This window comes from Cololabis saira, chromosome 10 (assembly GCF_033807715.1).
Source record: "Cololabis saira isolate AMF1-May2022 chromosome 10, fColSai1.1, whole genome shotgun sequence".
NCBI classification, from domain to species: Eukaryota; Metazoa; Chordata; class Actinopteri; order Beloniformes; family Belonidae; genus Cololabis; species Cololabis saira.
This window is the reverse complement of record NC_084596.1, coordinates 43963859-43991826: the sequence shown is the minus strand read 5'-3', so window position 1 is coordinate 43991826 and position 27968 is coordinate 43963859. Positions and strand designations below refer to the sequence as shown.

Below are 27968 nucleotides of genomic sequence, written 5' to 3'. Positions count from 1 at the left end.
AAAAAGTCAAAATGTCGAGAAAAAAAGTCGAAATGTCGAGAAAAAAGTTGACATTTCGAGAGACAAATCGAAATGTTGAGAGAAAAGTCGAAATGTCGAGATTAATGTTGAAGTACAATCTCGGTAAAAAAGTGTAAATGTCGAGAAAAAAGTCGAAATGTCGAGAAAAAAGTCAAAATTTCGAGAAAAAAGTCGAAATGTCGAGATTAATGTTGAAGTACAATTTCGAGAAAAAAGTATATATATATCCCCCTCACAAAAATAAATAAAATAGAGAAACATATTTTCTCATCAACAAAACATGTTATTTTATTGTCTGAAAAATGGTTCAAAGTTATTTATTGTCTGAAACATGGTTCAAATATGTTATTTTGTTACTTGAAAAATTTAAAATACATTTTGTTGATGAGAAAATATGTTTCTTTATTTTTCTTATTTTTGTGAGGGGGGATATATATTGTTTTTCAGCACTACCTTGTTCTCTATAGCTGATATAACATGAATTACTCCTATGTGGGATCAATAAAGTTCTTATTTTTGCCATCTGAGAAAATTAAATGTATTATATTTGGTGCCTAACTGTTTCCCAAGTATATTAGTGCGTGTGTGAATGAATAAATGAGACGTAAAAGGTACATTTCTTTGTAGAAAGGCGCTTTATGAAAATAAGTCCATTTACTTGTATTAGTTTACAGCGCAGTCTTGAACATCCAATATGGCGGCGACGTTGACGTATCACAGCAGCGGGGAAGAACACTCGATGGGGCGTCTACGTTATATGTCTATGGGTTACGCCCACTGAGTGTCAGAAAGACTGAGTGTCAGAAAGACTGAGTGTCAGAAAGACTGAGTGTCAGAAAGACTGAGTGACAGAAAGACTGAGTGACAGAAAGACTGAGTGTCAGAAAGACTGAGTGACAGAAAGACTGAGTGACAGAAAGACTGAGTGTCAGAAAGACTGAGTGACAGAAAGACTGAGTGACAGAAAGACTGAGTGACAGAAAGACTGAGTGACAGAAAGACTGAGTGGCAGAAAGACTGAGTGGCAGCGTAAACTTTCAGTTTGAGCAACTGGAAAACATCTAAAATAGGAAATAGTTGTTGTGCGATCGACTGTACTCATAGATTTAGCAAGAAATCAGACTTATCGTTTTAGATTCCAGGCGTGGAAACGTGGATTTGTGGTTCCCATTTTGTATCAGGTAATGTTGGATTTTTGGGTAGCTAATGTTAAACGGTCAAATCATAAAGTTCGGTGTCCTCATCGCCTGTTTCCCAAACAATGAATTGAAACAAGCTTCAAAATGAGCCACACAACTACAGATGTCACTGGGTGCAAGTCAGACCTAAACTGAGCCTAAAATCCTTAGTACGCCTTTGTAAGATCGCCCAATATCATCAACAATCATATATGGCACCCATGCTTAAATAAGAATATACCGGTATTAGAAAAACAAATAATAATAAAAGAATAAAAATACATTTCACATCAGGAATAATAAAAATATATATCTGTAGGCTGTAGCTATTTGTTTTATTCAGGTTTAAACTGCTCTTAAACCATTTTTTCACACATTCCCAGAACACAGTAATCCATAAATATCAGTTTGAGTGTTGGACACATCGTTACGGCATCTTTGCCCCGGTCTCTAAAGTGCATGTCACCCTCTAACCCACTCCTTTCAATAGTTCAGACAAACATGACAACACCTTTTGCACTCTCAATGGGAACTGATTTATGTGTAAAAGACAAAGCTCTGGACTTGAGACCTTTTTTTAAAAAATCTGGCAAAAGCACAACCTTGGAGTGAAGATTTTGGCCTCTGATCTGATCTGATCTGATCTGACAGCATTAAGTCTACAGTCCATCAAAACATGGCTTACAAGAACACTGATTCTGTTAGTACACAACTATGGTTAGGAGCACAGATTAAACAAAACAAAACAGTGCCCGACCCGTAAGTAAAAAGTGCAGTTCACACTCATTAAGACTGTGAATGTCTGTGACGTCAGCTCACACATAAGGAACCCAACTACAAAAGATTGTGCTGAGGTTTATCATGAATATGATAGAAATCGGCCACGGCCCCCCTACAAATTTGATGGCCACCCCACTAAATAAAAATGAATAAATAAATAATAAATAAAAATAAATTAAAAAAAAACCCACTTGCCGGTCACATAGATTAAAGCGTCAGTTATGCGTGTATATATATATATATATATATATATATATATATATATATATATATATACATACACACACACACACAAAAGAATTATATATATATGTATTAATAAATTAATTATATGATATATTAAAATATATATGATATATATTATATATTAAAAATGCATATATATATTTATTTATATATATGCCTTAGGTGCCAACATGGTATTAACCATTAATATATATATGCAGACAAGTTAGAAAGTAAAAAAAAAAAGTATTTCTGAGCCAATATATAAATATATATACAAAATGATTATATATATATATATATATATATATATATATATATATATATATATATATATATATATATATATAAATAAATAAACTAAATATATGATATATTAAAATATATATTATATATATTATATATATATATATGCCTTAGGTTTTTACCAACATGGTATTAACCATTAATATATATGCAGACAAGTTAGAAAGTAAAAAAAAATAAGTATTTCTGAGCCTGTATACTACAACAGTATAATAAAGTCCTGTAATAATGGCTTTTAGTTTTGGTTCCAGCCCAAGAATTGAAGTGGCCCCATCTGGCCCCCCCTAGGAAACATGTTTGGAGGCGCCCCTGCTCCCACAACACCGATATGGGGACTCAAATACCGGCTGCATGTGTGTTCCAACATTCACCTAGAAAGGGATAGATACAAAAAAAACGGTTTTTGAGGGAAAACTGGGTCGAGATGATCCGTTTACAGGTACCTATCATCAGAGAAAGCAGCTCCAGTGACCATAATAACAGCGACACACCCTCCTCCGGACCGGAGCCCCGGTGGCCCCCGGGAGAAGCCTGGAACACGACGGGTCGCCATGCCAGACACGACACCGAGCCGCGGCTCCCCCCACAAACCACACCGGCACAAAGCTCCTATCGGGGCGGGCGAGCGGTTTGTCGCTCGCTCACGTCGAGACCAACAATTTCCGTTCCTGTGGCTTTCACTCTCCCCCTGTAACAACGCCGCAGACACGGCAGGAAATCGCCCCGGTGTAGCGGTGAAAAAAGCGCCGCGGCCACGCCCGCGCCTCTTACCTGCACATAATTGTTTTCACAGTATTCCGCCACCCGGGACAGGTTCTGGTAGCTCTCCACCAGCGCTCTTTTACCGGCGGGGATCTCCTCCTCTAGTAGCATTTGTAGCTCTGCCATCTTACATCCCTTCGCATGTCTCTTGTGTGTGTTCCCCTGCGAGGCGAGGCGGTGATGCTGCGGTGTGATGAGAGAGCGGCTCCCCCGCCTGGCATTGTGGGTCCGCCGGCCTGCGCTCCACAACCAACCACGCTCCGAACGGAGCGCGCTGATTGGCTGGGGGGCCGACACTCGGGAGGCGTCGACCAATTAGATTTCATTGAGATGCTGCCGTTTTGCGTTGAAGGTTAATATCTAATAAGATAATACATTATAACGGTCAATGGTTTTTTTTATTTGTCACCATCCAGAGGCGCCTCCAAAAATGTTTCCTATAGGGGGGCAAGATGGGGCCACTTAAATTCTTGGGGTGGAACCAAAACTAAAATCCATCATTACAGGATTTTATTATACCGTTATACAGGCTCAGATTTTTTTTTTTTCTTTTTACTTTCTAACTTGTCTGCATATACATTAATGGTCAATACCATGTTGGTAAAATCCTAAGGCATATATATATATATATATATATATATATATATATATATATATATATATATATATATATATATATATATATATATATATATATATATATATATATATATGTGTGTATATATATATATATATATATATATATATATATATATACACACATATATATATATATATTTTTTTTTTATATATAATATAGATCATATACATTTTAATATATGTTTGTTTAGAGTTTTGGGCATTTGTATTTTACAAATAATTAAAAAACACAAATACAGATAATAATCAATCATTTGAGGTTTGTAAAATGGGACTCCCAGAAGCTTTATTTTCATTTATTTATTTTTTTTATATTTATTAATTAATTAATTAATTTATTTTTTATATTAATTAATTATTTTTTTTATTATATATATTAGGCTCAGAAATACTTAAAGAAACGCCTACTGATATGCATTTGGCCCAAATGATGTGGAATGAAACACATAACTGACGATAGAATGTTTTTTTTATTGAGGCAAGTGGGGTGGCCAGCAAATTTGTAGGGGGGGGGGGGGGGGGGGGGGGCATGGCCACCCCTGGCCACCCCCAGGTGCCGCCACTGTCACCATCACAGCAAATTTGATCCTATATTTTCCTGTAAGTAAATATGTGTATTATTAACGATATTTTAGGCATGTATGTAGTCACTTTTGTGAAAAAAGAATTACACAAATGTATATACAAGTATATACAAATGTTGTTTTAATTATTTATTTATATTTCTTATACTGTCTGTTGGTATAATCGGGATACATTTTCATATTTTTTCTTTTTTCAGTGTATTTTTATTCTTTATTGATTTATTACACACATACATAAGAAGTGAATCGTAAATGGTCTGTACTGGTTAAAAATGTGTTTATAAAAACTGAAAAAATACCCTCCAAAAAGACTAGAATTTTGGTCTTTAATAGAATTTTCATCAGATTCGAGATATGCGAGGTTTATTACATATAACCTACAAGCATAATGGAATGGCTACTAAGACAAAAATAAAAATTTGGCTCGCAAACTCAAGTTTTATAGGTTACATTATTATTATTATCATTATTATTACTACTTTCTGAACCAATAAGCTACCTCATACTGTGCAATATTCTTTACTCATTTATGTGCAATATTCTTCCATCCATTCAAGTGCAATTTTCTTTCACTCATTCATGTGCATTATTATTCTCTCATTCACTCATTTTCATAGTGTATATATATTTATGTTTCCTGTTTCCTATTTTTGTTTTTTACACAGTCTTTGTTTACATAGTCTTTGCATGTGTGCACTTTTACGGAGCTGCTGCCTAATCTATACCATTATAATGATAATAAAGGCTTTCTATGTTATTCTATTCTATTATTATTATTATTATTATTATTATTATTATTATTATTATTATTATTATTATTATTATTATTATTATTATTATTATTATTATTATTATTGTTGTTGTTGTTTTGTTATTGTTATTATTATTCATTTTATTGTTATTATTATTTTGGTTGTGCCGCTCAGACAGCGCCTCCTGTCGCCCGCCTACATTTCCCATAAACCCTTGCGGTTTAAATCCCCGCTCTGAGCCGTACATGGGATTTGAAGGACCAAATGGTAGGCAACGACACACCTTTCAAAGAAATGTTGCCAAATATAAACTACATTTCCCAGACATGACTTATAGTTAAAACGTTGCCAGTGTGGTTTATCCTTGAAGAGATGGTAATTTGCCGTCAGAAACCGGGTTAAAGAAATAACCAGGCCTACAGTATCACTGCGGTGCAGAACAGCATGACGGTGAGTTGCTTGTAAATAAGGCCGAATGTGGGTGATCATATCCTCTGTGAATGACATGTTATTCCTGTTATTCCTGTGGTAGATGTGAGGATTCCAGCTCATCCCTGTCTGGAGCAGCATGGACCAGGAGGAGGGCGACCACAGCCTGGAGCAGACGTTTCAGGCCGCGGTTAAAGTCATCCGGAGTTTGCCTGAAGAAGGTGAGGACACACTTCCAATCTGCTGCTGCAAATGGAAAGTGATTAGACTTAACTATCTAATTATGTGCAATTGACTGTGAAATATGTGTTTGTGGATTATAAACAGTACTCGAGTTGAGGGGGGATGGCATCCCCCCTGAAATAAAAACGGTCCAAATCATCCCCCCTGTAAAACTGCCATCCCCACTTTCCATCTCTTATGTAATTTCATCAATGAATGTGGTTTTACTGCTATTTCAACATTTAGAGTCATCACCAGAAAAATAACATGAGAAAAATAACCTGTTTCACACTTGAAATAAGTAGAAAAATCTGCCAGTGGGACAAGATTTATCTTCTTATTACAAGCAAAAAAATCTTGTTCCACTGGCAGATTTTTCTACTTATTTTAAGTGAAAATCTACTTGAAACAGGTGAAATTTGTTGTTTTTTCCAGTGATGAGTCTTGTTTTAAGTGTAATGAGATTTTTTTTTTACTAAAATGAGACATTTTAACTAGAAATAAGACAAATATTCTTGTTAAGATTGTGAGTTTTTGCAGTGATCCATTTTACTTATCCTGTGAAGGACAGAGTCATATTGATAAGTTCAGAAAAGTGTTTTTTATTGTTGTGTTTTGATGTATTTGATGTAAGCCCAGTGGATATTTAAAGCTTACAGAAGGCTGCATTTAACTGCTGCTATGTCATTCCTGCAGTATTTCTGCAGCTGTTTTGGTCACTGCTATTATTTGTAATATATTATATTATTTGTAATCAGCACAAATTATCTGTCCCCATATGATAAAATCCACCATCCCCCCTGATTTTTTTTTTTTACAACTCAAGTACTGGTTATAAACACTCCAGGTGGTTGACCTGGTTAAGTGAAGCAGTTTTCTTCTCTGGTCTGTTAGTGAACATTTATTAATGTATGTAGATATACAGATGTATATTATGGATATAGATATGTTATATGTAGGTATGTATATGGATATATTGAGTTATATTATACGTACAGTATTTGTGTATCTATATCTCTATTAATATATTCAGATTTATAGTTATATGTAGATATGTCGATATATAGATTTATAGTAATTTTTATGTATATAATTGGAGGTAAATATATGAACCAATGTATATATAGCATATCTACTCTCATATAGTTATTCAAGTATATTGTTATACCATTGCTGTCTATTGTTCTCTATTATATTGTAGTATTATAGTAAAGTAATGATCATGTAATACTATGCATTATAATTACTTCTATTAGTACATACATACATAGTAGCACAACTAAATGCTGGGCGTTTGTTTTATTTTCTTTTGTTTGCCTTGATTTGCTTTTATTTTGACTATATTTAAATACAGGACTGTCTCAGAAAATTAGAATATTGTGATAAAGTTCATTATTTTCTGTAATGCAATTAAAAAAACAAAAATGTCATACATCCTGGATTCATTACAAATCAACTGAAATATTGCAAGCCTTTTATTATTTTAATATTGCTGATTATGGCTTACAGTTTAAGATTAAGATTCCCAGAATATTCAAATTTTTTGAGATAGGATATTTGAGTTTTCTTAAGCTGTAAGCCATGATCAGCAATATTAAAATAATAAAAGGCTTGCAATATTTCAGTTAAATTGTAATGAATCCAGAATGTATGACATTTTTGTTTTTGTAATTGCATTACAGAAAATCACAATATTCTAATTTTCTGAGACAGTCCTGTATATAAAATAAAATCTTCAAATCAAATCAAATCAAATCAAAACTCCCCAGGCTCACATCTGTCTGACCATACTTACACTTAAAAACCAAGTGAACAAACTCACACGTTTACATCTTAATACATCCTCCCTTCCCTACATCCCCAGGACCGTTCCAGCCCTCCGACGACATGATGCTGATGTTCTACAGTTACTACCAGCAGGCCACCATGGGGCCCTGCACGCTCCCCCGGCCCAACGGCTTCTGGGACTCTCGGGGAAAGGCTAAATGGTGCGTGTCTGCAATAAACTTGTACAATGCTACAGCTGAAAGGGACACAAATAGTCATTTTAAAGTGTAAAATATGAGTTAACTTCTATACACATGCTGATAGTTATTTGAAACTGACATGCTCACATGTCTGTAGGGATGTGCAGCTTTTATTTTGGATGTAACCATGTAACCATAGATTTGGACAGGAATCCTGATGTACAGGACTGTCTCAGAAAATTAGAATATTGTGATAAAGTCCTTTATTTTCTGTAATGCAACAATGTCATCCATTCTGGATTCATTACAAATCAACTGAAATATTGCAAGCCTTTTATTATTTTAATATTGCTGATCATGGCTTACAGCTTAAGAAAACTCAAATATCCTATCTCAAAAAATTTGAATATTCTGGGAATCTTAATCTTAAACTGTAAACCATAATCAGCAATATTAAAATAATAAAAGGCTTGCAATATTTCAGTTGATTTGTAATGAATCCAGAATGTATGACATTTTTGTTTTTTTAATTGCATTACAGAAAATAAAGAACTTTATCACAATATTCTAATTTTCTGAGACAGTCCTGTATAAAGTCCTATGCTCTCTGTTAACTTTACCCAGACATTTTCATAATTATTTTGAGTTTAATTCTTATTATCATTCATACTCCACAAGAAGAAGGAATGATTTGCATATCCCCTTCTGTAGAACCGCAGTTGCTAAATGTTCATTTATGTATCAAGGTTTTGTGCTGTGGAACAGTTTAAAACATTTAAATAAAACATGCTCAACATTATCTGCATTCAAAAGAAAGCTGAAAAAAGTTGATAGATTTTTTATATATCTGTGTTTTTCATTTACCATTATTCAGATACAGGACTGTCTCAGAAAATTAGAATATTGTGATAAAGTTCTTTATTTTCTGTAATGCAATTAAAAAAAACAAAAATGTCATACATTCTGGATTCATTACAAATCAACTGAAATATTGCAAGCCTTTTATTATTTTAATATTGCTGATTATGGTTTACAGCTTAAGATTAAGATTCCCAGAATATTCTCATTTTTTGAGATAGGATATTTGAGTTTTCTTAAGCTGTAAGCCATGATCAGCAATATTACAATAATAAAAGGCTTGCAATATTTCGGTTGATTTGTAATGAATCCAGAATGTATGACATTTTTGTTTTTGTAATTGCATTACAGAAAATCACAATATTCAAATTTTCTGAGACAGTCCTGTATGTGTGTTTTTCATTCACCATTTTTCAAATATATTTCTAAGCTATTTAATTGTATTCTGAAGTATCGTATAACTGAGTTATCAGTTATACTGTATAGGCCTATGTATTGTGCTTATATGGTTTTATGAATTATTATTTTTTAATTTTTCTTGTTTTTAAGAGGGGGGGGTCGCTTATAAGCCCTTCTAGTTTTTATGACCTCTCCACATCTTTTCCTAACTTTTTTCCTCTGTGAAATGTTACTTTTTACGAACGCAAACAATAAAACAACAAAATATTTGTGCGGAAACATACAGTAAGACAGAATTCCTGGGGAAATCATTTATAACCATGTTGACGCTCCAGCTTCAGTCTTTCCCTGTGGACTGTGTTTCTTCTCAACGCTGAACTTTGACTCTCCGTTGCCAGGGATGCCTGGTGCTCTCTGGGAAATATGACCAAGCAGGAAGCCATGAAGAATTATGTAGAAGACATCCAGCTGGTAAGGCCTTTCACAGAAAAGCTGCAGCTGCAAATATTAAGCAGGTTATGGTTTCCTGATTGTATTAATGTTGTGTCTCATGCTAGTAAAAGTGTGTGTCCAGCGGTGGCCACTTTAATAAGCTTCAACCTGTGGATTAAGATATAAATCAAGACAGAAATGAGCCTCTCTTTTGGCTAAATGCGGTACAATCAAAACCCAGACTTTTGAATTAAATAGATTTGCTCTACCGAGCCCATTTTCAAATGACACATCTGGTCGTCTGCCAATGTGCCTGTTTGTGAATGTGTTCTGTCAGATTCTGGAGACCATCCCCATCTCAGATGAAGTGGCAGATTTGGTGCAGAGGCTTGGAAACTTCTACACGGAGGTGGACGGATACGAGGAAGAGGAACGAGAGAGCGGAGTGGGGAAGAGGCCCTTCACCAGACCCTTCGCTGGTCATGAAGGTAAAGTGGATAATTAGGAAGATCCTCTCTCCATCTCTCTCTCCATCCATCCATCCATCCATCCATCCATCCATCCATCCATCCATCCATCAATTTCTGGTTCATTGAGTTCAGGCAGCAACTCAAGCAAAAAGGGGCTCCCAGTCTCTTTCCTTGGCTCCTCTGGGGGAATACGGAGCCAGCTAACAGATATCATTCTTCCAGCATCTCAGTTCACTTAAGTTCAGTTCAGTTCATATTTATTCCGAGCGGTACAACATTTACAACATTAGTGACCTGCGTGCAACAGAAAATTAAGCAAATACCTTTAACAGTAGACGTGCAGGTTCAATATTCAAATTAATTCATTAACACTCGAAAGGGAGTGGGAAGAAGAACATTTATTTAATCCCACCCCTGTTTCTCATCAAAAACTTGACAGATCTTTAAGGCTTCCTCCTGTCTTAACATTTAAACCAAAACAATGAACAAAAGATCTATGTCAAATGATGTAAGGGATAATGGACAGGGTGTTCATTAACATAAATATATGAACGACGGGGGAGCGTGAACTGATTTGCCTCCGCGAAGTCCATATATTTATGATAGTTCTTTTTATGAACTACAGTCATATAATTCATGCAACAGCTCATAAAAACAGTTTTAATAACACTAACCCAAATCAATATCAAAATTGGATCGAATCAAATCTTGATAATCGATAATTCTGAATCTTAAGAATCAGAATCAAATGGATTCTTGACATTTGAACGGAGGCCCAGCCCTGTTACACCCTGATGAAAAGCAACCGAGGACGTGGCCACAAGCCAGAAGTCAGACCGCGACACTGGTAAATGACTGCTTTGCTGCTTTAGCACTCGTAGGGAAATATTATGCCTTTTTATGTATTTATTCATTTATGTTTCGTGCTGAGCTCTCCATGAAATATCCCTAAGATGTTTTGGTCGAGGTTCCAGAAGTATTCAATACAACAGCTCAGTTTTCAACCATCTCCTCACAGCTTTGTTGGAAGCAGCCAGTTTGAAGCGGTTTGATATCGCTGCTACAGCTCTGTGTTACCCACGTCTTCGCTGCAGGACACGTAGCATGTTGTGGAGATGACTGGAGACACGGATGATAAAACTGGATGGTTCTAGTGGGATTTGGGTCCTTCATGTTCCAGTTCCTCCCAGAATCTGCACAGCTTTAGACTTCCAGGTTGATTTCTATCAAAGTTTCACAGGTGGGGGCGTCTTCCCATGCCCAACTTACTGCATTCAGTCACTGTTTTTATTTTTCATAGTTTGTTCCCTTTCTTTCTTTCTTTCTTTCTTTCTTTCTTTCTTTCTTTCTTTCTTTCTTTCTTTCTTTCTTTCTTTCTTTCTTTCTTTCTTTCTTTCTTTCTTTCTTTCTTTCTTTCTTTCATTAAAAGAAAAACAAAACAGTTCAATATAATTATAATAAATCTCTTTCCTTGACTGAACAGAAAGAGGAATAGAAAGAAGACTAAGCTTATTTTATCTGTCCCTTTTTCCTAAGAAATCAAATTTCAATTAATCGAATAATAAAATAAAAAACAAATGACAAATTACGCAATTTAAAAAAAACTTTAAAAATAAACATAATAAAAAAAACAAAGAAACAAAACCAAAACTACAACAAAGTTATAAAATAACACAAAATATCTGTCGTCAAACACAGATAGTCTATTCTTTTTTGATTCAAAGAAAATAAATATGACAATGGTGCTAAAAAGAGAGAAAAAAAAAGAAAACCCACCTAACTTGACAATTATGATATTTCTTCATCAAACTGGCTTTTATTATTCTTTTAAATGTAACGTTTGATTTGCATTCCCTTCATATATTATGTTTTTTTTTGTGTTCTATAAGTAAGCTCATTGATTCTCTTGCTATTTTGGAAAAATGAATATAAGATTTGGGGGTAGGACCTGATAAGTATATACTTCAATCCTACTCCCTTTCGAATATGCTGGTGGATCTGCGAGGTCTGCCTTGTCTTTTTTTGTTTTTTTTTTTACTTTTTAGTATTGTTCTTTCTAATTTGCATATTCGAAATAAAGCTCAATAATATGGGACAAACTATCATTCACACATTACTTTTTTTTTCTGTCTGTCTCACATGCTTTTTCTTTTATATCTTCAGGGGAGCTGGTTCAATCGGTTAAAAAACCAACAATGGAAGGCAAGTCTTGTGTTTGTTGCTCCATAGAGTTTTTAGATTAGTTGCTCTGCACCTCTTTGGTATGGAAGTGTATTGCATTCACTTGAGAAAAAAAATCTGCTCTGTTTTTCTGAATTAACGAGATAATTATCTCAGAATTCTGAGAAAAATGTCAATGAAAAAAATAATCTGCTCTGTTTTTCTAAATTAACGAGATAATGTCCAGTAGATCAGAATGGGCTTTCTGTCTGAACAACCGCAAAGTCCTGAGGTGCCTGCGCAATGTCGACAAACTAATAACAATACCATCTATATAACTTAAAGACAAGAGTATTTCCCAATGTTTCAAACCAAAAGCAAAATAAAACTGGATTCAACTGGACAGGAACATGTTTGCTTGCATGAAATCCAGCTCTCAAGTGAATGACGGCTTCTTGCAAGTTGTGAGGGATCTGGTTAATTCAGAAAAACAGAGCAGATTTATTTTTTTTCATCAAACCTTTTCTCAGAATTCTGAGATAATTATCTCATTAATTCAGAAAAACAGAGCAGATTTCTTTCTCTCAAGTGAATGCAATACGCTTCCGTACTTTGGGCCACTTTTCTTACCGTTTCCTGTACTGATGTAAAAAAATGTGAAGCTTACATCGATACTGGCTCGGGCTACAAAATAGAACAAAGCTAGAACAAAACAAGAAACTTGGTGTAGTTTAGTCGCTGTGTCAAGTGCGTCTTTGCTTCGTGTGGCTTCAGCGTCCTGCTGTTAAAATGTGTGATTCTTTAGTAAAGAGTGTTTTCTTCCACCGTCCAGGCTTTGGGGGACTGTGGGAGGATATACAAAACCTCCAGGACATGGACGGCAGCGTGCGGGGACTGAGTGTCACTAGCAGCGAGGCAGAAGGAAGCAGAGAAAGTAGAGAAATGGACAGAGAGGAGGAAAGAAATGTTTGGAGGACAAGTGAGGATGACGAGGAGAGGGAGGATGACTTCAATACTGGTGATGAAGACGAGGAGGAGGGAAGAGGTACAGTGTAGCTGTAGTGGTGGTGATGCCGACTGGTGGATTGTACTTGGTTTAAAATGCCTCCCTTCCTCCCCTTCCACAACGAAGCCGGTGATGTCTGCAGAGCTGTCACATCAGTGTGGTGGGCTGGATTCTCGGGCTTCCATCAAACCATTCCCATGAACGCTTGACTGGAGACGAGTCAGCTGGTTTTTTCCCCTTGGAAAGATAAATGCTCTGGATTTGACCATCAGAATAATCTTTTTAAAACTTTGTTTATTAAGATTTTCAATTTTTCATAAAGACAGGTACAAAAAACAAAGACAAAAAACAAGATTATGGTCATCATCTAGGTCAGGGGTCTTCAACCTGGGGGTACTGCAGGGGGTCCTCCAACTTCAAAAGAAATAAAGGCAATTTTAACCAAAATAATTTGTGAGAGTTAAAAAAAAATCAAAATAACAGGCGATAATAATCTATTTTTTACAATAAATATTTAGTCTACAACTCTACATAAATGATTCTCATGACGTGAGTCATGTGACTAATGTCAACTTTAGAGCAGAAAAACGAGCTAGCTAGCTGTTTAAAGGGGACCTATTATGGCATCTAATACTTATTTTAAACAGGCCTTGAATGTCTTAAAAACAAGCTTTTGATTGTCTTTGCTAAATAAATTAGAAATTCAGCCTCCAAACCATGTCTTTATCTTCCCAGTTTCTAACCTCATTATCTATGCAGGATTCTGAGTGGGCGGGGCTATGATAATGAGGCTCTGTGCTGATTGGCTGCCTGAATGACGCGATACACCGCTACGAAAAAATAGTGGAAGCTCCGGCCGGCGGAATTATTTACACCGTGTCGTAATAACTGCATGTGATGGGAGCGAGCGTCACCGACAAAATCAATTCCATTGCTTTATGTTCTATTGGACTGTTTTAACTGGCCACAGCAACGCGGCGCTGCGCAACACGGGGCACCGTTTTGAGCTGAACATTTGTCGGACGCCCTGCTTCTATTTTCTTCCTGTCGCTCGCGTTGAAAGCCGGTTGAAAGCGCTTTAGGAAACAGATCCAGTTAGTTGAAATGAGAAGTTATCTCTATGATTCCTCCTCATTTCACTACAAAAACCTCAATAAAGTGGCAGCTGCTGGAGGGAGATGGACAGAGAGACGATGTCATGCAGTGCTACGATAGTCGGACGCTCATGCAGTTACACGGTTTTATAGTTGTGGGCGTGGTTTGCATTTTGGTTACGTAACGCAAATGCACAGAATCTTATTGGCTCGTAGATCCACATCACACTGGACGGCTCATCCGGGCGGCTGTACAGACACTGCAGAATTTGGTTGCTTTCCTCCTTCTCTGAGTTGCCAGGCTGAGGGGAGACCACTTTATATATGTTAAAGCAAGAAAAAACCTGTTTTTCATAATAGGTCCACTTTAAGAAAAGAAAATTCATTGCAAAATTACTATTTCATATTTAATGCTAGTTAGACCTGATGGATAAATTAGTGACAATAACAAACCCTAAAGCTGGAGATTGTAACGTTCCAGCTCGGCCTAACGTTACTCCTTCCACGTCTGACGAGGACAAAGTTTCATCAACCATAAACACATGTAGCTAATAATCCAGTCAGGAATTGGTTAATAAGGGGATATAAGCAGAATAAAACACATTCAAAGGTTATTAGAAGCCATGCTTAAAACTTGACACATTAAAAAAAAGGGAAAAAATAAGAATTCCAAGTGGGGGTCCCTGCTCTGTTTTTCTCTCATCCAAGGAGACCCTGGGCTAAAAAAGGTTGCAAACTGTAAAGTCAGAGCACATAGTATGATAACAACAACAAAACAAACAAGAAAAAAAAAGAAAAGTAACTAATAACCAGTAATAACTAATAACAAGTAGGCACTGTCACACAAGACACATGGAGATCAGAAGAAATGAAGCATGGTGGTTTTTTCAAATTGGGAGACAGGATTCAATGATTATGGGACTGCAGACAATTGGATATTATCTTTAATGTGTTTCAGGAAAGGGTTTCCACAATTTAGAAAAGGTTTTAGCAGAGCCTCTCATGGAATACTTTACTTTCTCTAGTTTCAAAAAAACAGAGTGAATCCCTTATCCAGTGAGTAAAGGTGGGGGGTGTGGCTCTTTCCATTTGAATAAAATGAATCGCCTGGCGAGCAAAGTGGCTAAAGCAACGCAGTCACCCTCTGCCTTTGACAGTACAATCGTATCTGGGGGAACGCCGGAGATGGCTATAGATGGACACGGAGAAATTCATTTATTATACACCGGGGTGAACTCCAACACATGGCGGCTGAGCTGGGGGGCTATAACCAAGCCCACACCAGCCCGCCGCCTCTCACCCTGGGAAACTCCAGAGTAGTGGAGGGTCCAGCCCCCTTCAAGGAGCTGGGTTCCAGAGCCCAAGCTATGTGTGGAGGTGAGCCCGACTATCTCTAGCCGGTATCTCTCAACCTCACACACAAGGCTCCTTCCCCCCCAGCGAGGTGACATTCCATGTCCCCACTGAGAGGGTTTTGGTCTGGGGATTGGGTCGTCGAGGCACGACTATCATGGACCTTCCTGCGGGTGGTGGGCCTACGGTAGGGGTGTAACAATAAATCGTGCCACAAAATTTCGTGATACAAAAATGTCATGATACGTGTCGTGGAGGTGACAAAGTGTATCGCGATATTGGGTTATTAATATTAATCTATTGTGTTGACTAGTAACGCGCAGCGTATTGGTGCCGTCCGCGCCTCGACCCGCGGACCAAAATCTTCCTCCGCTCAGAAGAAACTAGTACCGTTTTGGTCCTGATCACGGGACTCTTGGGGGTTTTGAGCTCTGAACTTTTACTGATGTAAGGCTGGTGTAGAGTTAAGACTTACCTTATTAAATTAAACCTTTTTGGGGTCGTGAGTAGGATAAACACGGGGAAACTTCTGCTGAGTTCCAGTGTACTTTAATGTCCCTCAACAGTGTAGGATTTTAGAACATCAACACAGCACCTAGTGCCGTACTGTGGCGTATCACTCCGCCCAATCTAAAACAGACTAATCACTACAGATAAACTGACTAGTGTCATTATAGTCCCTGATTTACATCAGAATATAAAGAATATATTTATAAAATAATGAACCCTGAATTACCAAAATAACCTTCTTAACAAAAATAAATGATCTCCTCTTACACTTATAAGGTGAGCATGAATCAATCTGTTTTATGATGTAAAATTGTATGTATTTATTTACTTTTATTTATTTATTTAATTTTAGTTGTTAAATTTCTGGAAAAGAAAAAAGTCAAATCATACATGAGAGAAACTATTCAGTTTGTGGCTAAATATTTGTACTTGTATGAAACTGAAGATGCATAATGCAAACCTGACATTTACTTTTAGTTCAGTTTGTGGAAAATGGTTGGCCTGGCTTTCTCTTTAAAACTTAAACAGTTATAAAGCATTACAAACTGTAACAATAGGGCAAACGCACAGCATTGTTTTGTATTTTGTGTCTTTCAAATAAAAGACAATTTTTTCCAGTCATATGTTCCTCATTCAAGGTTGTTAAAAAATACTGCTATGATATCGTATCGTTATCGTTATCGTGACCTCAATATGGTGTATCGTATCGTATCGTGAGATTAGTGTATCATTACACCCCTAGCCTACGGGAATTGTTGTTTTTTTTAAAGTTCCATAAACCTGTCCTCTGCTGTCACCGCGGGTGTCCTCTGCATCCTCCCAGGTTGGAGCCCGGACCCCAGGTTTCTGATGGTGGAGGGACGGCGGTGGAGGTCTGACACCAAGGGCTCCGGCAGCAGCGTGGAGCCCAGCGTATCCTCCTTCACCAACGGGACGCACAGCTCCCTCAACAGCGAGGTGGAGGAGGACGAGCTGGCGTGTTCCCTGGAGCCCAGCGAGCACCGGTACCCAAGCGTGAGCCTCAACGGACACGCCGTCGGTAAGATCACGCCGCAGCAAGTGTCTGTCTCATGTCACGGTTTCTGCATTCATTTACCGTGGAATAGGGTTTGATCTTTATCTGACTGACTAACAGACAAACTCACTGTGCTGAAACCGATAACACACACAAAGTTTTTTGTCTCTTCATTGAATTCAATTCAGTTTTATTTCTATAGCGTCTATTACAACACAAGCTGTCTCTAGGCGCTTTCCAGAGACCCAGAACACGACCCCAACTGAACACCAGGATTTAACAGAGCTGGATGAAAAAGTAATGGCACTTTTCCACTAGAACCTACTCGGCTCTACTCATCTCAGCACGGCCTGGTTTCTTTTCCATAACAATTCACCTGGAGCAGAAGTAGGAGGTTGGAGTGAAGCTGCTGTGACGATTTGATTGTGTGATCTAAACAAAGAAGACAACAACACTAAAGATGTAGATCCTGGAGGAGATGATAGATGTGCTGCTGGATCTGTGGCTTGTGTTTGATATCAAGTTAAAAAATGAGAGTAAGAGAAACTTCAAGTGGCAGCGCTTTTTAATTTGTTAGTTTGTCTCAGCGCTGCTGAAAAGTCAGCTGGAGCCGCGAGCAGCTATGAAGAGACAGAGCTCCTGGTAGATCTGGTCGTTCCTTATCTCCGTCTAGATCCCTTTTTAATTCTCTCCTCAGCACCAGGTTTATGAACATCTGACCCTCAGAGTTGGATCATGAAACAGACTTTTGCTGCCATTGCCTGTTGAATAAAATGAACAAGAATCCGTCAGAGTCTCTTTCTCTGATTTCCTCCTCCTGACTCAGACGTCTGACTCCAACCCCCCGACCAATCGGTGGCCTGTAGTGTGATGATGTCAGATACAGCCGACTCAGCAGCTTAGAACCTCGGCAGAATAGATACAGAAAAGTATCTACTCGGCACGTTAGACCCCTGGTGGAAAAGAACCAAACCGAGTGGAGTCGGGGTGAGTAGATACTAGTGGAAAAGCGCTATAAGTGAATCCCTAGAATAATCACTACAGTAAAAGCGTGTTGGGGTCAGAGTCTGAACTCCAGGAGTCCAGTCTCTTCTGGACCTCTGAAATGAGTTCAGAGGTTGCGATTTAGAGCTACTCCGATAAACAGACTCACATTTCAGTGGAACCATCCTCCGATGTGACCCACACCTGCTTGCACAGAATACTTTCATTAAGACATGCGATCAAGAGCTGTTGATCTGCACAAGGCTGGAAAGGGTTATCTCTGCGCGTTTGGGCTTTCAGTCCCCTACGGAAGAGTGTTAGGGCCAGGCAGGAGAAAAATAAAAATAATATTTTAGAGGAGGAAGATTTTTTTTTTTCATTATGCACTTTGAGAAAAAAGTCGAAATGTTGAGAAAAAAGTTGAGATGTTGATAATAATGTTGAAATACAATTTCAAGAATAAAGTCAGAATTTCGTGAATAAAGTGGAAATGTTGAGGAAAAAAGACGAAATTTCGAATTTATTCACAAAATTTCGACTTTATTCTTGAAATTGTACTTCAACTTTAATGTCGAAATGTCGAGATTAATGTTGAAATACAATTTCGAGAAAAAAGTCGAAATGTTGTTTGTTGTTTGATGACGATATTGATTTGAAACACATATCACACAGTTAGTTAGTTAGTTAGTTAGTTAGGGCTGCTGCTGCAGAGCTGTCAGTCTCTGCTAACTGGATTTGATGGAGAAGAGACATTTCCACTTTATTCACCAAATTGTATTTCAACTTTATTCTCAAAATTTCGACTTTATTCACAAAATTTTGACTTTATTCTTGAAATTATATTTCAACCTTATTTTCGACATTTCAACTTTTTTCTCGACTTTTTTCTCGAAGTGCACGATAAAAAAAATCTTCCCCTCTCAGATATTTTTTCTCCTGCATGGCCCTAATCCTCTTCCGTAGTAAACAGATCTGCACCCACAAGTGTTCTGAAAAGAGCTTGGAGACAGAGGAAGTGGAAAACATCTCCAATCATGCGTCTGCAACACTGAACATACAGGAAGATGCTGCTCCCCAGCTGTTGTTCTTCCAGCACTGTGAATGTTAAACAAACGTGTTCAACAAAACACTGGGATTTAAAACCGTTTGTCTCTCCTCAATTTGGGCACATTGTGTTTTTCTGTTACTCAGACTTGGATGACGATCAGATTACATTTTTATTATTATGGTCAATTACTTCAGAGGGAAGTTAATTGCAAGGGATCCACATATTTTTATATCACTGCACACTGTCTGGCCGAAATGAATAAATAAATTGCTAAAAGTAAAAGTTATTGGCCCCCCTTTAGACTGAAATCCAAATGCATTTTCCATGGTACCGGTTCCACTATATTTACTCGATGTTACAACATTCACGTGAAAAAGATGTCTCATGCTCCCTGAGCTACTCATTCATACCTTAAAACAGCGCAATTTCTGTTTAAAATCAACAATAAAACACTTCCTGACAGCATTCAGAAGCTCTTCCAAAGCAGAGTTAGAAATATGACTTAAGAGGAACATTTATGTTCACGAAAACAAAGAACCAACGTTAAACAACGATGATCTCAGTGACAGGATTAATCTGTGGAATAGCTTAAATACAGAAATGAAAATGTGGAGCACGTTATTACAATTTAAAAGCACCTCTAAATACAAAATGATTAATACATATAAATCAAAGGTATAATACACATAGGCATGTACCTATGGACATGTGTATGTATGTGTATGTACAGTATGTGTGTGTATGTGTATGTATATATGTATATGTGTAGGTATGTGTATGTATGTACTTATATATATATACTGTATGGAATGATATTTAGTAATAACATGTAGAATATGCTGTATGTTTGTGTACAGTTATTTTGTTTATACTGGGGTAACTTCTCATATGGATTTATTTATGTATAAGCTTAGGCTTCAGTCTACACCAGGGTTCGGCAACCCGCGGCTCTAGAGCCGCATGCGGCTCTTTAGCGCCGCCCTAGTAGCTCCCTGGAGATTTTTGTTTGTTTTGTTGTTTGACCTTTTTTTCCTTTTTTTCTTCTTTTTTTTCTTTTTTTTTCCTTTTTTTCTTCTTTTTTTCCTTTTTTTCTCTTTTTTTCTTCCTTTTTCCTTTCCTTTTTAATCCCGACATTTTGACTTTTTTCTCAAAATTTCGACTTTTTTTTCTTTCAACATTTCGACTATTTTCTCAACATTTTGACCTTTCTCTTAAAATTTTGACTTTTTTCTCAACATTTCGGCTTTCGCCATTTGCCTTCATTCTAAGACTTCATTTTTTGCGGCTCCAGACATATTTGTTTTTTGTGTTTTTGGTCCAATATGGCTCTTTCAACATTTGGTCTACACCAGTGATTCTTAACCATAGGGCCGCGACCCACACTTGGGCCGCGAGCGCCATCTAGTGGGCCGCAAAAAGAATTCTGTTTTGTACGTGTGGGCCGCGGGGGCCGCGGGACTGCATAGCAACTCCCGACCAAATGAGGAGAAGACACTCAGCTAACTGTACGTGTTATAGTAAGATAAATGGTGTGTATTTACAGAGAAAATCCTTCATTTTGCACAGAGTACGTTTAGATCCGCCAGGATCAGGGATCGATTACTTGGGTCTGCGCCCAGAGAGAGCGAGCGCGGCGTGATCATTTATCCCGACGCGTCCCCGCGGCCGGGGAGGTCGGTGCCGCTCGGGCGATGGGCTCCGTCGTTAACGGTGAAAGATGGTAGATTTAGATGCGTGGGCTGTCGTGTCTGCTGGACTGGATTGTTCAGGCTTTCTCAAAAGCATCGGAAAGTGACTCTGCTGCAGCGCGACCAGAGAGCTGCAGTGCTGGCTCTGCCCGTCTCAGATGATCAGGCTCGGATGAAACCCGACAAACTGAGTCCTGACAACTTATTAATGTAAATAAATAAAGTACAATCACACAAAGTTTTGTTCCCGCTCTATTTTTAAATATGCACACTTGTATGCTTGTGTGTGTGTTGACAGCGCTTTTCCACATGGCGCGCCGTGTGTGTGTTTCAAATCCAGAAATGACACACAAAACTGAAGGTGCGCCTTTCCACACGGCGCCGTATGGTCGTCAAAATACGGTAATTAGCTTGACTATATACAGAGATGAGAAGCGTAACAGGTGGAAAGGAAAGTTGAATGGACAGATTCATCCTGTTCAGTCTTCCCACTGGGACAAAACCAGTGTCTCATACGTTCAGAGACCGTGGCGTTCAAAGTGCGAAAGTAAAACGCCACTGAAACAAAACACAGTTTTTCATCAAACATATTCACTCAAGTCTGAACTGAAGTCACAGAAAATAAACTGACCATCTTAAAACATGTTTGGGTCCAGATACAGCTGTGAAGCAGCTTTGTCCACAATGAACATAATTAAAACTAAATATCGTTCCAGGCTCAACAAGGAGCACCTTCTCATGTGTATGAGAACCTGACACCATCCAGCCCAGATTTAAAGTCCTTACAGGAGAAGTTAGAGCTCAGTTCTCTCACTGAACCACAGAAAGTGGGGGCATAAGATTAAGGGGAAGAAAGAAAAACTGCAAAACTGTTCAATTGTTAAGATGTGTTTATATTCATTTATTATAAAAATGTGTTGAGACAATTAACAAAGAAAAGGGGAAATTCAAACTGCTGGTAGAGAAATAAAATAAGATAGCATTTGAAAAATAAAATAAAATCTATTTTATTTTTAAGAGAAAAAAATATGTTTAATTCAAGTTAAACATGTTAAATGGCAAATATGTACTTTTTTTAATATAACAGTCTGATGCAGATGTTGATACAACTATGAGGCTACTTGAATATATACACACACACACACACACACACACACACGTCAGAAAGGTTAAGAACCCCTGGTCTACACCTTTTGGTCCTTGGTTTTTAGTTAAAATTGTATACTATATAATTGTATATATATATATATATATATATATATATATATATATATATATATATATATATATATATATATATATATATATATATATATATATATATATACTGTACACCAAAAAATTCTATATTTTTTTGTATTACACTGACGATTTACATCTGTACTTTGGGTTATTTGTGTTGTGGAAATTGAAAGGACCAATAAACTAAACTAAAAAAAAAACAACATTTGTTCAACTATCCCCCATCCACATGGGCTGCAGACTCAGTCCACACATGAACATTTGTTCTTGTTGCTTGTTCCTGTTTTTCCTCATCCAGACCAGAGCGACGCTGCGTCTGACAGGAATCTCCGATCTGCAGACTCTGATAACGAGGAGTTCTGTGACTCCATGGAGCATCTGGCCGTGGAAGAGGTGCGGCGTCTTCACAGAGTCAAACACATGAGGTGAATAAAAGCAGCACATCCCAAAAGATCATGTAAGTGAAGGGTCTCTCTGTCCATCCTCTCTCTGCACAGCGGCTGTCTGCGTGGAAGGACCGGTCCTCTCTGTCCGGAGCTGCTTCAGTCCGGCCCAACGAGCTCTGGTCTGAGAGCAGCGCCACCCTGAAGGAGGCAGAGCAGGAAGTGATGGCGGGATGCTTTAAACCAGGGGTCAGTCCAGGCAAACACAGCAGCTCCTCATCAACAAGAGAAATGGGTGAGACTTCAGGAGTAACATGTGCACTTTATTTAACTTTCTGGACTCCCGAAACAGAGAGATCTGTTTTTCCTGTTTGCAGAGGTGGTAGTAACGAGTTACATTTACTCCGTTACATTTACTTGAGTAAGTTTTGGGAAATGTTGTACTTTTAGGAGTAGTTTTGAATCACTATACTTTTTACTTTTACTTGAGTAGATTTGTGAAGAAGAAACTGTTCCTCTTACTCCGCTACATTAGGCTACGTTGAGCTGTTACTTTTCTTTTATCCCTTTTATCCGCGTACGCGTCAATCTCATGACATCACTGGGTGATTCTTTGGGAAAAATGTTTGTTTTTGCATGTTTTGTCACATTTACACAGACTCAAACACACACAGAGTTTCTATGAGTTCATGTTTGTTCTAGTTCTGCTGGTTAAAAAAGAAAAGTACAAAGGCTTGACATTTTGTGCTACTTGTGCTTAATTTATTTTTTATTCTGTTATTATTTTATTTATTCTATTATGTATTAAAGTACTTAAATTTACTTTAAAGATTATTTTAATTTAAGCTATTTTTAATTTTTATTAATTCTAATTTATTTTATTATTTTATTGATTTAATTTGCCTGAAGATGATTATTTTGTCTGTTTGAATGGTTGTGTTAATAAATAAATCAGACGTTACTCAACAGTTACTCAGTACTTGAGTAGTTTTTTCACCAAGTACTTTTTTACTTTTACTCAAGTCATTATTTGGATGAATACTTTTTACTTCTACTTGAGTCATATTATTCTGAAGTAACAGTACTTTTACTTGAGTACAATTTTTGGCTACTCTACCCAGCTCTGCCTGTTTGTCAGATCATTAATCTGTCGCTATGGGACTCTCATTCCAGCGTCTCTGTCGCCAGGGGACACATGCAGCTCTTCCTGGCGTGTGGGTGTAGGTTCTGCCTGTGGCTGTGAACCCCGGAGCACGCACCCCGCCAGAGCTCCGGGGGGGAACATCAACGAGCAGATAGCCACGGCTCTGCTCAGGCTGCAGCACGACATGACCAGCGTGCTGCACCGGCTGCACACTCTGGAGGAGCTGACCCGCTCGCAGGTGCACCACGGGGTTCCAGTATCTGGGGCCGTGGAAATGCATTGTCATTGTATATGCAAAATGAAGAAGAAAACAAAACAAAAAAACTTTGTTTTATGTGTTTTTTCTCTAGGAAAGTTCTGACATTTCATGTGTATTGACAGATGTCTGTGCTTTCTCCTTTATTTTTAGTCGAGACCGTCTTCACCGAAGCAGGAAGATTTTTTACCAACTGTTATACAAAAGGTCCTGATAAAACACATTCTTACAGCTTATGATTTATCTGTATTCTTCTTCTTCTTCTAAATATTTGGCCATTTTCAAACCCACATACTCTGCGGTGAACATTAAAATGCCTAATACAGCATGTACTTGCTACTGTTGTGGTGTGGAAGAGTATTAGGGCCAGGCAGTAGAAAAAAAATAAAAAAAATTTTAAATTATGCATTTCGAGAAAAAAAGCCGAAATGTCGAGAAAAAAGTCTAAATGTCGAGAAAAAAGTCTAAATGTCAAGATTAATGTTGAAATACAATTTCGAGAAAAAAGTCAAAATTCCGTGAATAAAGTTGAAATCTTGAGAAAAAAGGCGAAATTTTGACTTTATTCACAAAACTTTGTTTTTATTCTTGAAATTGTATTTCAACATTAATCTTGACATTTAGACTTTTTTCTCGACATTTAGACTTTTTTCTCGACATTTCGGCTTTTTTCTCAAAGTGCACAATAAAAAAAAATCTTCCCCTCTCAAATATTCTTTCTCCTGCATGGCTCTACACTGCAAAAACCCCAAATCTTAACAAGAATATTTGTCTTGTTCTAGTTAAAATGTCTCATTTTAGTAAAAAAAAATCTCATTACACTTAAAACAAGACTCATCAATGGAAAAAAACAACAATTTTCACCTGTTTCAAGTAGATTTTCACTTAAAATAAGTAGAAAAATCTGCCAGTGGAACAAGATTTTTTTGCTTGTAATGAGAAGATAAATCTTGTCCCACTGGCAGATTTTTCTACTTATTTCAAGTGAAAATTTCAAATAATAAGTTATTTTTCTGGTAATGACTCTTGTTTTAAGTGTAATGAGATTTTTTGACTAAGAATGAGACATTTTAACTAGAAATAAGACAAATATTCCTGGTAAGATTTTGAGTTTTTGCAGTGTGATACTCTTCCGTAGTTGTGGTGGTTGTTGTTGTTTGCATTAAACTGTTTAGTTTTCGTGGCCAGTCCCCAGGTGTACTCTGGCATAATCACCTTTATAAGGGCGCACTACTTTAATCTTCTTATTCTCTTGTTTTCTTTCACTTTAGTCTGTGCATGAATTTTTATTGAATTTATTGCAAACGCAATATATTCAATGATGAAAACACTGATTCTTTGCACCGGTTGTCTCTCTCTCTCTGTTGCAGTTCCTGAGACCGTCCTGGTGGCCACTGGACATCTCTCCCCTGTCGGTGGCGCTGACGGCCCTGTGGCCTCTGATAGCCCACCGGCTCGTCCAGCTCTACTTACAACGCAAGAGAAGGTGAGCACATTTGGCTGAAGAAGAATTCCAAGTTGGTTATGTTTGCTAATAGAGGGAATGTGCATGATAGAGACTTCACAGTAGGTTACGCCCACTGAGTGTCGGAAAGACTGAGTGTCAGAAAGACTGAGTGTCAGAAAGACCGAGTGTCAGAAAGACTGAGTGTCGGAAAGACTGAGTGTCAGAAAGACCGAGTGTCAGAAAGACTGAGTGTCAGAAAGACTGAGTGTCAGAAAGACTGAGTGGCAGCGTAAACTTTCAGTTTGAGCAACTGGAAAACATCTATAATGGGAAAGAGCTGTTGTGCGATCGACTGTACTCATAGATTTAGCAAGAAATCAGAGTTATCGTTTTACAGACTGACGAAAAATAAGCTTAAGAGAGACAAATGGATCACTGCAATTCACAGAAACAACTGGATTCCAGACACCGAAACGTGGATTTGCGGTTCCCATTTTGTATCAGGTAATGTTGGATTTTTGGGTAGCTAACGTTAAACGGTCAAATCATAAAGTTCAATGTCCTCATCATTTTAATTTCTACAACAAATCCTGCCTTGAAGTCGGACCAAGCATCAAGACTTTTGTATGATTTTTTGCTTGGTGTATTTCCCCGGCGTAGAAATTAAGTACATATAAATATCAGGAAACTGGATCTGTGTTCAAATATTAATGTCCATGGACCACTGGTTCTTGGTAACTGTACCAAATATTAATGTCCATGGACCACTGGTTCTTGGTAACTGTACCAAATATTAATGTCCATGGACCACTGGTTCTTGGTAACTGTACCAAATATTAATGTCCATGGACCACTGGTTCTTGGTAACTGTACCAAATATTAATGTCCATGGACCACTGATTCTTGGTAACTGTACCAAATATTAATGTCCATGGACCACTGGTTCTTGGTAACTGTACCAAATATTAATGTCCATGGACCACTGGTTCTTGGTAACTGTACCAAATATTAATGTCCATGGACCACTGGTTCTTGGTAACTGTACCAAATATTAATGTCCATGGACCACTGGTTCTTGGTAACTGTACCAAATATTAATGTCCATGGACCACTGGTTCTTGGTAACTGTACCAAATATTAATGTCCATGGACCACTGGTTCTTGGTAACTGTACAGGTCACTGTCAAGTCCAACTGACTTTAATTTAAGCTGATAATCAGCTGTTATCCCGTCTTCTCCACTAGTTGCAGCTGTTTTTGCTGATGTTTTACCACTCAGTGAGGGTAAGGAGGCTGGTCCAGTGGGGAAGTGACATCAATGCAGACCCTCTATTGGTTTTGTTTTGTAGCCACAGGATTTGTAAGATCTGCTTCTGCTTTTGCCCTTACAGAAAAATCCCATGAAGTGTCTGGCAGTCCACGTTAAGCAATGAAGCACTTTTGCTCCACTTTTCTCCTCTCAAGCCGCCGCCGCGGATGGTGTAACGAAGACGTTGAGTGGCCGCGTTACATCAACACTTGATCAGAAAGGAGTGAAAAATGAGTTCTGGCAATAAGGTGTAGCATTTTTATTGGAAAGAGACTTTTTAGATGGGGAATGATTATAAAAGTTTATACAGCTGTGTATTTATGTATTTAAAGATCTATTTAATTGAGAATCAGTTCTTTTTTTGACATGTAATGGAAATAAACAGTTGATTTAGAAGCATCAGACGTTAGCAATAGACATTGGATGATTAAAAAGTTGTATAATTTCTCATTGATGGTTATTTCATTCACAGGACATTACTATGCTTAGGTTTCCTTGTATGTATTTTCAATTTTTAAACTGCCTTTTGAACATTTTAGAAGACAAGTTTCTTTTTCATATGTATTGTGTGACAAATATTTCAGGGAAATTTCCTTTTAAAACCAAATAGACATTCAAGATAAAAAACGTAAATTTTTTGTGTAAAGATGTGTATTTATTTTACCATTTCAAAGGGATAATAAAGTCAGAAATTGCATATATAATCCCAGGAAGAGAAAAACAAACATAAATTATAAGGGAACCATGAAATTACCTCAAAGAAACAAAATGGAAACAATGAAATGTGATAAATTAAATGATCAAAACTGATGAAAGTAAAGAAGTAAATTGCTCACAAAGCAGCAAAAACATCTAATGTAACAACCAAATGTAAGGAAATCTAACCTGTATCAACTGTCCCTGTTCTTGCAAAAAAGTGAGCGAGAGTATAAAGACAATCCACACATCTATATCTGTTAAGTTTTGTTTCTTGAAGAAAAGTATACACTAATAATTTGAAAATGTAATAAAAACAAATGTAAAATTAATGTGTTTTCATATGTTTTCTGGAAGGCTAAGGGTAACACTTTTACTCTTAACTTGTGTGTGAAAACTGTGTAAATGAAGCTGGGGGGTCAGACCAGTCTGACTTTGACAAGGCTTTTATTTTATTTTTTCAAATGAATTTAGTTTAATCAAGCAAGACAGAAAAAAGGTCTCTATGATATGACAATGTGTGTTCGCTCTTTTGGTTTGACATAAGTTTAAGGGAGTCTATATATAAATTAAAATCTCCAAGGAAAGCATTGAAATTTGGGAGTGATTT

The 27968-nt window shown here is 37.3% G+C and overlaps 2 protein-coding genes across 6 annotated transcripts in view; one reads left to right on the top strand and one right to left on the bottom strand.

The window, feature by feature from the left end:
• Nucleotides 1-3469, bottom strand: part of LOC133453117 (abl interactor 1-like) — a 59092-nt gene extending 55623 nt beyond the window's left edge. For all 4 annotated transcript variants that reach the window (XM_061732991.1, XM_061732993.1, XM_061732992.1 and 1 more), the window contains exon 1: nt 3282-3469. In XM_061732991.1, coding sequence (XP_061588975.1) covers nt 3282-3398 — 117 coding nt within the window. In that variant the 5' untranslated portion in view covers nt 3399-3469. The remainder of the gene's footprint in view (nt 1-3281) is intronic.
• Nucleotides 3470-5490: 2021 nt separating this feature from the next.
• On the top strand, nt 5491-27690 carry LOC133452115 (acyl-CoA-binding domain-containing protein 5A-like). 2 transcript variants are annotated; one of them, XM_061731322.1, is made up of 14 exons: nt 5491-5697; nt 5780-5897; nt 7763-7886; nt 9521-9593; nt 9892-10042; nt 12188-12226; nt 13017-13229; nt 16971-17186; nt 22423-22517; nt 22622-22802; nt 23681-23889; nt 24061-24114; nt 25278-25393; nt 26745-27690. In XM_061731322.1, the coding sequence occupies exons 2-14, from the start codon at nt 5816-5818 to the stop codon at nt 26755-26757; spliced, it is 1566 nt and encodes a 521-aa protein (XP_061587306.1). In that variant the 5' UTR covers nt 5491-5697; nt 5780-5815; the 3' UTR covers nt 26758-27690. The 2 variants fall into 2 exon arrangements, with proteins under 2 accessions (XP_061587306.1, XP_061587305.1); XM_061731321.1 differs by lacking the exons at nt 12188-12226; nt 13017-13229.
• Nucleotides 27691-27968: the final 278 nt, after the last annotated feature.

Coding starts and splice junctions, on each gene's coding strand:
- LOC133452115 (XM_061731322.1), top strand. CDS start 5,816: ATGGACCAGGAGGAGGGCGACCACAGCCTGGAGCAGACGTTTCAGGCC. Junction 7,887..9,520: donor TCTCGGGGAAAGGCTAAATG/GTGCGTGTCTGC, acceptor CTCCGTTGCCAG/GGATGCCTGGTGCTCTCTGG. Junction 17,187..22,422: donor CCTCAACGGACACGCCGTCG/GTAAGATCACGC, acceptor TTCCTCATCCAG/ACCAGAGCGACGCTGCGTCT.